This window comes from Felis catus, chromosome E1 (assembly GCF_018350175.1).
Source record: "Felis catus isolate Fca126 chromosome E1, F.catus_Fca126_mat1.0, whole genome shotgun sequence".
Classification (NCBI taxonomy): domain Eukaryota; kingdom Metazoa; phylum Chordata; class Mammalia; order Carnivora; family Felidae; genus Felis; species Felis catus.
In genome coordinates, this window is record NC_058381.1 from 19,976,280 (window position 1) to 19,989,047 (window position 12,768).

At 34.8% G+C, this 12,768-nt stretch overlaps 1 protein-coding gene across 3 annotated transcripts in view; it reads left to right on the top strand.

The window, feature by feature from the left end:
* The window catches only part of SUZ12 (SUZ12 polycomb repressive complex 2 subunit), a 49,563-nt gene that overhangs the window by 21,013 nt on the left and 15,782 nt on the right, over positions 1-12,768 (top strand). For all 3 annotated transcript variants that reach the window (XM_023244425.2, XM_011289064.4, XM_023244424.2), the window contains 4 exons: positions 1,813-1,898; positions 3,512-3,743; positions 4,658-4,751; positions 10,918-11,023. In XM_023244425.2, the coding sequence (XP_023100193.1) occupies positions 1,813-1,898; positions 3,512-3,743; positions 4,658-4,751; positions 10,918-11,023 (518 nt within the window). The remainder of the gene's footprint in view (positions 1-1,812; positions 1,899-3,511; positions 3,744-4,657; positions 4,752-10,917; positions 11,024-12,768) is intronic.

Sequence of the window (12,768 nt, forward strand, 5' to 3'; positions counted from 1 at the left end):
GTAAAGTTCAAAATTGCTCAAACTCAAAGTTTTAATTTTTTCTTGATGTTACTGAAGTAAATAAGAAAGTAAACTCTGTTGATACTTCTGTTTCCAGAAAATAATTTGCCACTTTTTGAAAATTAGTGAAAGTTGGGAAGAAGCAGCTATATTGCCTCTCTTGTCTAATTAAGCTATATTTATACTTGGTTTTTTTTTTTCAACTTTTTTTTTTTTTTTTTTTTTGGGACAGAGAGAGACAGAGCATGAACAGGGGAGGGGCAGAGAGAGGGAGACACAGAATCGGAAACAGGCTCCAGGCTCCGAGCCATCAGCCCAGAGCCTGACGCGGGGCTCGAACTCACGGACCGCGAGATCGTGACCTGGCTGAAGTCGGACGCTTAACCGACTGCGCCACCCAGGCGCCCCATACTTGTTTTTTTTTTTAAAGAAACCAAGATAGAAAAGCAACATTAAGATTCCTAAAATGTGATTATTTTTCTTTTTGTTTTTTATTTTTTATTTATTTATTTTTTCCTTTTGTTTTTAAATGAAGACTTTTGTTAGCTATTACTACTTGAAACTGGTTAGAATGAATATACAAAGATATTAGGGTGCTATTTTCATAGTTAGTATTGTTTGGAGAGTGTTTTTTGTTACTGCATTTTAAACATTGGATTTTTTTTTTCCTGCTGTATTAAAGTTTTTTATCCTGGATATAACTTTCAAAGATACTAATTCAAACGTATTTTATGTACACCCCTACATAAAAAGAATGTTTTCAAGTAAAAAAAAGAGTTATCCAAAATCTCAGAACAAAAATTAAGTTTTTTTATGTCTTGTGGATTCATCTATTATGGTAGTTCTATATATATTATTGAAACAATGATAAATGATTAGTTTGAACTATTAATAATGCCTTTAGGATCGAAGACAAGTATATTACAGAAAAGTACTCTTAGAACCGCAATTTGCAAAAGCCTTTGTTAATTAATTGATACAGGGAATATATATAAAATACAGGATTTTAAATTAAAATCCTTAAGATTTGTAAACCCAGGTAGTAAATAATATCCTAGTTTTTGCTAGCCTGTGTAGGCTTTAGAGAAATTCTGGGAAAAAGGTAAAAAACTAGCTATTTTTCTTGTGAAATTATATTATAGTTGTTTAGGTAACTTTTACACTGTTAAATGTTTTAGAAATCCATTATTTTAATCCCATTGGTCACAAGGCCTGGTCAAATCAAAGAATTTTTCTGGTTTAACATCGCTGTGTATTCAAAATGAACATATATAATAATAACTAGTTCAGTTTATATGTATCTTTAAATAATTTTTGTAATATATTTTGGGAGAAGGAAAAAACCTTTTAATGTTAATTTTGTGTGTGGTTGTCTCTCCTGAATATTTCATTCGTGTTTTCTGCCATGAAGCTTTAACTGTATTTGTCAAAAAATATTTTTGACTAACGGTGTATTATATTCTCTTATTACTGTAAATGTTAAATCTTTATAGCCAAATAAATTTTACTTATCTTTATAGCCAAATAAGTAAATATTTTTAGTATTAAAGTAATTGAGCATCTTACTTGAATCAAAGGAAAATCACAGTATTGTAGGAAGGTAATTATAATTGTATTGTGAAAGGTTTATTTAAATGAATATGAAGGCTTTGAAAGAGTTTGCTGCAAATTCGAAAATGATTTTGGGGGAAAAATGAGTAAACTTCTGAGAAGTATTCATTATAGGAAGTCTTTTGTTGGAAATTACTTAGGAAAATGAGTATGATATTTATATTTAAAAAATACATTTTAAAGTATTGATTTTCTGTTTAGATAAGCCATCACAAAACTCAGAAAATGAACAAAATTCTGTTACCCTGGAAGTCCTGCTTGTGAAAGTTTGCCACAAAAAAAGAAAGGTAACATGTAAAATGATACTGGTAGATTATGTGGAATAATTTTTGTAATTGAATATGTTTGTGCATATGTATTGTGCTTTTTAAACCTTGAAAGCTTTTAAATATGTCGATGCTGAATTATAAAACTCATAGCCTCTTTTGCCAACCTTGCAGACTCATGTTTTTTTCTGGACTGGCTGTAGATGTCTGCATAAAACTTTCTTCTATAGGAGTTTGACACTGAAGGAAAAAAACTATCTTTTAGCATCTTAGGACATAAATTCAGTTGCTGCTCTACCACTTCAGTCTCTTAGCTAATTTTTTTTTTAGCTATTTGAACCAACTGAAATTTAAGTAAGGGCTGAGAGAGTTACCTCTTGTAACACTACTCTCAGGAAAGAAATTTTGTTGCCAGTATTATCAGCCATTGCTGATAATTTTTATTTGTTGCTTCACATTTTTATTTGTAAGATTAAATCATTTCATCATAGAAACACATGTTACGATAGTTAAATTACCTTGGCAACCCACTAAAGCCAACAGTTACACTTCTGGTAGCTTCAAGAGCTAGGGTGTTTTAAGAGTAGGAATGACCTGTATAGAGGTTCCTATTGCTGATGTCCTTCCAAAATCATGGTAAGGTGATACAGGGCTTGAACACTACTAGAGCACTTGTATGGAGTGCACTAAGGTGATAGACACTAAGGTGATAGTGCAATCCTGGTATGCATGATAAACAGTGATGTGAAAATTCTTCAAGATATGTTATATTCAGGCAAAAAAAAAAGTGAATACAACGATAGTGGCCGTTTTTGTGTTTCAAAAAAATAATAGATGTAAACATTTGCTTAGAAGGATATACACAACCAACTGCTAATGTTAGTTATCTTTGGAGTGTAGGACCTGGGGAAGTGGGGCGGACATAAATATTTCTCATTTTATACTCTTTTGTAGAGTAGAATTTTTTTTTAAGATAGTAAGAATATGTTCTATTTTCAAAAAGAAGCTGCTAACTTGCTATAAAGGTCTTCCATATCTTCTCAGTTTTCAATTATTTTTTTTCAGTATAACTCCACTTATATAATTATACACTTGATCTCAGCCAAAAGGCCGAGAAGCGATTCCACTTATATAATTATAGAACATTACTCATAAGATGATTAATATTGCTTTTATTAAGCAGCATTTAAACATACGGATTTACTATTTCATAAAGTTGACAGTGGTGTTATTATAATTTTCTCATTTCTAATGGTCCCATCAATTATTTTGTTAAAGTAGAAGATTTAAGGGAAAAGATTATTAATTTATATGAGCTTAACATTTTAAGCATGGTTTTAATTCCATATTTCTAAGGTAAAAGTATTTCAGATGACCACCAGCTAAATATTGGATATACTGTATTATTATCTTTATCACATTGGATTGGAGAAATGCTCAGTTGTGTTAAGATTTGGTATATGGTTATTCCAAATTTTTTTTTTTGTTTCATCACAATTTTCAGAACTATGGTTAGAATTTCAGCATGCCATTTGGTAATGATGTTTCCTATATCTGTGATTAGAAGTTTTATTATAACTCATATAATTGCATATGGATAAATAAGTATAATTTCATAATCTTTGCCTTTGCAGGATGTAAGTTGTCCAATAAGGCAAGTTCCTACAGGTAAAAAGCAGGTGCCTTTGAATCCTGATCTCAATCAAACAAAACCTGGAAATTTCCCGTCCCTTGCAGTTTCCAGTAATGAATTTGAACCTAGTAACAGCCATATGGTGAAGTCTTACTCATTGCTATTTAGAGTGACTCGTCCGGGAAGAAGAGAGTTTAATGGAATGATTAATGGAGAAACCAATGAAAATATTGGTAATTTTTGTTATAATAATTTTAATTTATTTTAAACTTTACTTTTCCAAGAAAGGAGTAGAAGTGAATTGCATGCATTCTAAAGGCATGGCCTTTATCTGCAAATCTTTTACAGTCTGATAAGATCATTAATCTTATGGTAGCTTGCCCTGGATCTTAAACTGTTAGCTATTGTGCTGTACTAGGTATTTAATCTGTAAAGTTCTCATTGTTCCATGACGAAACGTATTTCATGTAGTAAAAAAAATTATATTAAACAGTGGATAGAGAAGACTGGTATTTCAAATTAGTCTCTCAGCAAACAGGATTTCATCCCCCCCCCCCCCAGAATTTTATTGTGAAAAATTTCATACATACACAGCCATTGAAAGAGTTTATGTAGTGAACATCTAACTACCCACCGCTTAGATTCTGTAATTAAGATTTTACTGTATTTGCTTATCACATATCTATTCCTCTGTCTTCCCAACAGTTCTGAATCCACCTTTGAGGGAATCATTCAACCAAAATATAGGTGCTGAGGATACAAAGATTAAAACATCCAGTTCTGTCTTCCAAAGGTCACAAAAACTGACCTAAGAGTACAGAGATATAAATAATTGTAGCAAAATGATGAGTGGTATAATAGAGGTACATGTGAAGTTTAGTGGAGAAGCACCTTGGGAGAAATAATCTTTGAGTCTTGAAGTATCCTTTGAAGTTCTTGAAAAATAATGATAAATGAGGATTTTTTTTCTCCTTGCCTAGTAAGGACATACACATATGGTAAAACATAAAATTGAAGAGTGTAAATCTGGATATTGTATCACAACTTAATCGTAATTTATACGTAATTTGGGATAAGGGACCATATACCATAAATATGACATTTTTGTTTGAATATGTGATTCATGAGAAATGTTTGTGAAATACAGATGTCAATGAAGAACTTCCAGCTAGAAGAAAACGAAATCGTGAAGATGGGGAAAAGACATTTGTTGCACAAATGACAGTATTTGATAAAAACAGGTAATGTTGATGGACAAGTGAGGTTCCCATAATGTTCTGGAATGTTTTTATTCTCAAGCATAATATAGTGTGATATTTCTTTGCCAAATTTCTCTTCATTCTTAAAAATGAAAAAATGTGTAAATACTGAATTTTTCTCTTTGTCACATAGAAAGCAATAAACACAGACGAGTTGTTACTGGAATGGCTCATTTAAGATTGTGTATTAGGCATGTATTTTCTGAGTGTCCCTTCTTTGTCAGACACTGTTCTAGGTTAGTGAAAAGGCAAAAGAAAAAAAAAGAAAAAATCTCTCCCTTCATGGAGCTTAACTTCTAGTGGAGAAAACAGACACCACTGCCCCCAAAATTCTATCAACTAATGTCACTTAGTGATGAGTGTTAAGTGGTTGTTTTATAGAGAAAGCCTCTAGGAGAAGGTAATACTTGAACAGAAATCTGAATTAAGTGGGCCATGTGCGCATCTTGACACTATGTATTTCCTGTAGAGATAAGGAAGAAATCTGTGTGTCATCATGTAGCTCTATGTGCATTTGGCACAGGGTAGCAAAGACGACCTGGATTTGTCATCATCTCTGCAGTTTTCATTGGGGAGGGAAGCATCTTAGTGCCAGTGAAAGAAGATCTAGGAAACAAAGGCAGCATTTTTTTTTAATGGTTTTATTTTATTTTTATTATTTTGAGAGAGACTGAGCAGGGGCGGGGCAGAGAGAGAGAGAGGGAGACACAGAATCTGAAGCAGGTTACTGGTTTTGAGCTGTCAGCACAGAGCCCAACAAGGGGCTTGAACTCCCAGACCATGAGATCGTGACCTGAGCCCAAGTCGGACGCTTAACCGACTGAGCCACCAGTAGCATTCTTTTTTGACCCAGTTGGAGAATGGAACTTGTAATGTGCCATGAGTTCTTGTTTCAGGCTGCTTGCTAGTGGTTAACACAGTTCACTAATAGTCAGGTATAGGAGAAAGAGCCAAGGACAGCAACTAGTACATTCTCCCTACTCTTTAAAAAGTACTAGATTGTTGCTTTATGTAATCACTTGTTAGCCACCAGGTAAAGAAAGTCACGAGGCCTTTAATAGAAAAGTAAAGATGGTTAGGAAAAATGCCATAAGTTCTGGTTACTGTATTAGAATAAATCACTTAACATCACTATTAGAATATATCACTTAATATTAAAACAATATAGTGTCTTCGTGAAGTTTAACTTACGAGTTAAAGATTTATTTTTTAATGTTTATTTTTGAGAGAGTGCAGGGGAGAGGCGGAGAGAGAGGGAGACAGAGGATCTGAAGCTGGCTTTGCGCTGACAGTAGAGAGCCTGATGTGGGGCTTGAACTCACAAACTATGAGATCACCTGAGCCAAAGTCGGACGTTTAACCCACTGAGCCTGCCCGGCACCCCATGAGTTAGAGATTTAAATGGAAAACAACAGAAACAAATGTTCTAGGAGATAGTAGTTATGTCTGTGGGAGAAGCAAGTAGGATGCAGCACACTGGGCTTTGTTGGTGTTGGTCAGTGTTCTATTTTAGGCAGCACGGGGTGTGTGTGTGTGCGTGCGTGCCTTTTAAAATTCTTTCTACAGGGGCGCCTGGGTGGCGCAGTCGGTTAAGCGTCCGACTTCAGCCAGGTCACGATCTCACAGTCCGTGAGTTCGAGCCCCGCGTCAGGCTCTGGGCTGATGGCTCAGAGCCTGGAGCCTGTTTTCGATTCTGTGTCTCCCTCTCTCTCTGCCCCTCCCCCGTTCATGCTCTGTCTCTCTCTGTCCCAAAAATAAATAAATGTTGAAAAAAAAAAATTAAAAAAAATTCTTTCTACCTTATATATGTATTAACACATTCCTTTTACTTATGAAATACTGCCTTTTTTTTTAAGTTTATTTTTAAGAGAGAGAGTGCATGTGTGAGCAAGTGAAGGGCCGAGAGAGAGGGGCACAGAGTATCAGAAGTGGGCTCTGCGCTGACAGCAGAGCAGAGCTTGATGTGGGGCTCGAATTCACAAACTATAAGATCATGACCTGAGCCAAAGTCAGATGCTCAACCGACTGAGGCACCCCTGAAATACTGCTTTCTGTTTAATAAATAAAAGTACCAAGAAGAAAACACAGAATTTTCCCCCCACTTATGTTGAAAATTTTCTTTCTTCCTTTTTTTTTTTTTTTTGTAATGATTTTATTTTTGAGTAATCTCTACACCCTATGTGGGACTTGAACTCGCGACCTCGAGATCAAGCATTGCATGTTCTTCCCTACTGAGCTAGCCAGGCGCCCCGTTATGAAAATTTCTGAACTGTGAAAAAGTTGAACAATAAATATCATTAATACCCACATAACCCTTCACTGTTAACATCAGTTGTTAACGTTTTACCTTTGCTTTATTTGTGAATGTGTATTTTATTCTTGTGCTTAACCGTTTGAAAGTTAGTTTGTGACACTCTACTTTCATTCCTCACTCCTAAAGTATGTATGCATCTCCTGGAAACAAGGACGGTTCCTTCATAACCACAATACACCTGTCATACTCAGGAATTTTAATACTCTTCCCAGCTGACCACAATAATGCCCCCCTCATAGCTATTCCCCCTCTCCCACCCCGCCCCCAGTCAAGGGTTGTGATCTGTGAGCTAGTTGTTAATTGCCATATCTATTCAGTCTCCTTCAGTTTGGGATAGTTCTTCAACCTTTTTCTTTTTTCTGTTCTTTCTGCCTTTGCTACACTTTCTACTGTTAATTATAATTCGTATTATGTTGTTGTACATTGAAGTATAGGTGACATATGATACTCCTTTCGGGGATACAACTAGTAATTCCAACATAGTGATTTGACAATTCTGTATATTTTGCAGGGTTTGCAATAAGTGTAGTCACCGTCTGTCACCATAGAAGGTTATTACGGTGTTACTATGTTCCCTATGTCGTACTTCTCATCCCTGTGACTTATTTATTTTATAACTGGAAGTTTGTACCTCCTACTCTCCTTCACTTCTTTTTTTTTTTTTTTAAGTTTGTTTATTTATTTTGAGAGAGAGCACACGTGTGTGCAAGTGGAAGAAGGGCAGAGAAAAAGAATCCCAGGCAGGCTCAGCACAGAGCCCATTGCAGGGCTCAGTCTCACACGCCATGAGATCTTGACCTGAGCTGAAATCAAGAGTTGGACGCTTAACTGACTGATCCACCCAGGAGTCCTGCTTTCACCTATTTTGTTTATCCCCCACACCCCTCCCCTCTGGCAACCACTAGTTTGTTTTCTGTTTATGCACCTGTGTCCTTTCTCTTTTTGTTGTTTATCTGTGATACTTTTTAAAGTACAGGCCTGTAGTTTTGCAAAACGTCTCTCGGTTTGGACTTTTGTGATATGTCCTTATAATTAGATTCAGGTTAAACATTTTGGGCAGGAACATTGAATGGTGATGTGTTCTTTGTGTATATCACAGGCACAGGTAAAATTAGGTTTGGTCACTTGGTTAAGGTGGTGTTCATAGTATTTCTCTAATGTAATAGTACCTTTTCCTTTAATTAATAATAGTAATCTCGGGGCATCTGGGTGGCTCAGTCAGTTAAGCGTCTGACTTTGGCTCAGGTCATGATCTCACAGTTTATGAGTTCAAGCCCCACATCGGGCTCTGTGCTGACAGCTCAGAGCCTGGAGCCTGCTTCAGATTCTGTGTCCCCCCCCCCCCCCGCCCCTCCCCCACGTGTGTGTGTGTGTGTGTGCGCGCGCGCGTGCGCATGCATGTGCACGCCTCAAAAAATAAACATTAAAAAAAATTTTAAATAGGTAATTTCTGTGGTAATATGTGAAACTGGGTAAATGTCCATTTTCTCCCCAACAACCTTTTACCCAACAGTTTAGCATCCATTGATGATTCTTCCTTGAAAAAATTATTCTTTAAAAAAGAATTTTTTTTTTTCATTTTGCTTGTTGTAGAGAGAGAGCGTGAGCAGGGGAGAAGACAAAGGGAGAGGGAGAGAATCCCAAGCAGGTTCCATGCTCAGAGTGGAGCCCAGTGGCAGGGCTTGATCCTGTGACTCTGGTGTCATGACCCAAGTTGACATTAAGAGTCGATGCTTAACCACCTGAGCCACCCAGGCATGCCTGAAAAAATTATTCTTAGGACAGTTGCCAACTTTTAACATTCTATTATTTCTTTCATGTTTATTGGCATTTTTTAAATGACATAGAAGAGCATTCTTCCCCTCAACTTATTTTTTTAATCAGTATGTTTTCTTAATCAGTAACAAATACCATTTTTAGTACGTCTGTTTTAATCTAGCCATTGGTCATTCATTTTATTGTCCAAATTGTCCCAAATTTAGTCAGGAGGAGGCCCTCCCAACAGGGTCCTATATGTCTTTTTTACTTTTATTTATTTTTTTGTTAGTTTTTCCTTATTTTTTGAATAGTAAGATATTTCAGGCTTACATTTTCCCTCTCTACTTCTGCTCTGGAATTGGCCACTTCAAAGAGTTTTGATCCCTTTTAGTGGAGGAAAAGTACTTTACACACCAAGATGTGAGGAGTTAGGTGTATAAAAATTCTTCTTATAATCTCAGAGAAGTTAAAGTCTCCTTAAAGAATGACTACAGTTCAAAAGCCATAGAGAAAAAGTATGAAATAGTGAGCAAAATTAAGAACTTACTCTGAAAACAAAGGTTGTCACAAGCTAAGTCAAAAACGACAAGAGGAAAGTAATTTCAACTCATACTATAGAGTCTGGCTGTTTCACAGCACAATAGAAGAATGAGCAAAGGATAAAGATGTTTACAAAACAATATATGTGGTTCTTAAACATTTAAAAGATAAGACATCTGAATATAAAAGTACACTGAGATGTCATTTTTTCACTTACCAGTTTGGCAGAGATCAAAAAACTGATAAAGCACTGTTGATGAGGCTGTGGGGAAAAAAGGGCCTCCTCATGCATTACAGGTAGGAGAGTAAACTGGATTGTAGCTATCAAATGTGCAACTATAACATAGGATATTTTGTAGCCATGTAAACGCATGAGGGAAGCTTCTTTTCAGTTTAGAAGTATGTGAATGTATTGCCTATTCAAATAAATAAAAATAGTTTTGTAAAATACTAAGTTAAATAGCTTTGCTGATGTACTGTCAAAGAATAAATACAAGGAGCATAGCATAAAGACAAAAACTGTTAAGTCTCAAAATCATTTGGTGTTAAGATCAGACTTAGACTACCTGGGTTCAATTGCTAGCTCTGTCTACTTCCTGTGTCATCTTAAGGCAAGCTACTTAATCTTTCGGTGCCTCAGTTTCCTCTTCTGAAAAGCAGAGTAATCTACTTTATGGAGATGGGAAGGTTAAATGAAACGTTAAGTCTTTAAAATAGTGCCTGGCACATAGTAAGCACTCAATAAATGTTAGCTGTTATCATCTAACAGAATTTTCCCAAGACTGACGAATAGAAGCCAGATTGTTGCTGTATACAATGAATTATTGAGCATGGTTGAAGAATGGTGTTTAGGGTAGTAGTGTTACCAGTGATTAAGGTATGGAAAAAAATATATATAAACCTTACATACACACACATACATGTACACACACATTAAAACTACACTGTGAATATGGGCATTAATTATTTGTTTCAGTTGGTATTTCATTCATCCATTCATGAAATGTTTATTGAGCACCTATATGTGCCAGGTGCCCCCAGGATCGTGTAGTTATCAGAGTCATAATCATCAAGTTTATTGGTCATGATGAATGAAAGTGAAGAATTCTAGTTCAGATATTTTCAATAGTTAGAAATAACAGAGGCATAATTCTTAGTGGTTCCCTAAGGCAAGTATCGTAACACTGTTGTTATCCTATTTTTTTAAAAGTATAAAGCTTACACTTATGCTTTATACTTAATGTTTAAAATTTACCAAGTTTTGAGACTTGAGGCATGTATTATACTTTAAATGTTTAAATTGATATCTGAGTAGCTACAATAATGAAACAATTCTCTAGTAATAATAGTTATTAGTGCAAATCATTAAAATTGCTTTTGTCAGGAGTGGAGAGTAGGTATATTTCAAAAGCTTGTTGGGTATGTAAGCTAGTTTATAAATTTAATAAATGCTTTTTAGTATAAATCTAAAGATGTAGATTTGTGTACTTACAGTAATACACAGGTTACTTTAAAGTGTATGTGTTTGTCTAACAGGCGCTTACAGCTTTTAGATGGGGAATATGAAGTAGCCATGCAGGAAATGGAAGAATGTCCAATAAGCAAGAAAAGAGCAACATGGGAGACTATTCTTGATGGGAAGGTATGGAATACTTAGAAGGTGGAGCACGTTATAGTTACGAACTCCCATTTTTTTAATCGATGTGTTCTTTCCCAAATGCAAATTCTTGTTGGAAGTAACAAGGTCTTTGTTTTTATACCTTAAAATACACAAAGTAAAAGTTACCTAGTCAGAGTATTAAAGGAAGGCACTGTCCTTGGAGCCAGACGGCCAGGTTCAAATCTCCATTCCAAACTGTGTGGCGTTCTGGCAAATTATTTAATCTTTTGTGTCTCAGTTCTCTCATCTGTAAAATGAGGCATAGAATTGATATTTAATGAAATAATGAAATATGCTTACCACTGTGCCTGGCATAAAATAAGTGCTCAATAAATGTTAACTATTTTAAATCCCATTCATAGTAACAGCAGGCAACATATGATGACCAATTTATCAAGAACTTAGATGAACCATACTTAAAGTAACTTTTCTAAGAGACTAAAAAGAATGAATAACATTTCTTGGGTAGGCAGACTCAACAAAATAATGATGTCGTTTGTTTTTAAATATGTTAGGTCAGTGTGCTATCATGAGCAAAATCCCAGCAGTTTTTTAAGCCTGAAAATTAGTCTCAAGTTAAAATAAAACAATTTATAATAATACTAAGGAAAACTGTGGAAGTTGTCTGAGAACGTTTACTTAATAAATAGTAGAACATAGTATAAAGGTAAAAAAAAAACCCAAATTGTATGGTATAATAAACAGGAATAGAAGTGCTGATTACTGAAGCATAGTTTTAAAAGTTTCATGTACATTTGGACTTTAATCTGTGACAAAATTAGTATTAAATCTGTGTGGGAAAGATGGACTGTTTGTAATGACTGTTTGTCATTAATTGTGACAAAACTGGCCTCTAACCATTTGGAAATAAACACAGACCTAATAAATTCCAGAAGTCTCATAAATGAAATGTAAAAACTAACACTACGTAACTGCAGAAAAAAATGGTAAATATTAATATAATCTTAGTGTGAAGAAAGCCACTGTATGTATGATGCAAAAGCTAGAAAGCATAAAAAACTAAAGGTGGATCATTTCTAAAACTGCAAAAAATCTAAAGTTTAAGACAACGATAGGCTGGGGAAAATGTAATATACAAAAAGCTAGTATTAAGAATGTGTAATTTTATAAATCAACCAGAAAAAAGATAAGGTATCTAATTAGAAAAATGGGTAAAGAACAATCAGGCAATTCTTAGGGCAGCAAATATAGATGGCTAGCAAGCTTTTAAAAAGATATTCAACCTTATTAGCATTCAAAGACACATAAAATCAGAGATCTTATTTTAACTACTGGTTTGACAGTTAAAAAGATTGACAGTTTCTAGTTGGAGGTGAGAGGACACATATTCTCAAATAATGCTTTAATGTAAGAGTAAGTTGGGACACCCTTACTGGAGGGCAGACTGGCAATATGGATGACATTTTAGATTGTGTATGTAGGCATTAGCAATTAAGTCCAGTTACTCAATTTTGTCACAAGGTGTAGTAACTGGTTAACTGATAAGTTGTAAGTAACAGGTCCTGGCAAAATTTTTAAATAATGAGAAATTGGAAGTACCTTAAATCTACAAAGGTAGACATAAAAAGAACAATACTTTGATAGGATTTCCATGGTATTTAATTTTTACTTAATAGTATACATATTCCTACTTTTTCTAAAATTAATAGTGGTTACCTCTAGGTGATGGAATTTTAAATTTTTATTTTTTTATGCTTATCTACAGT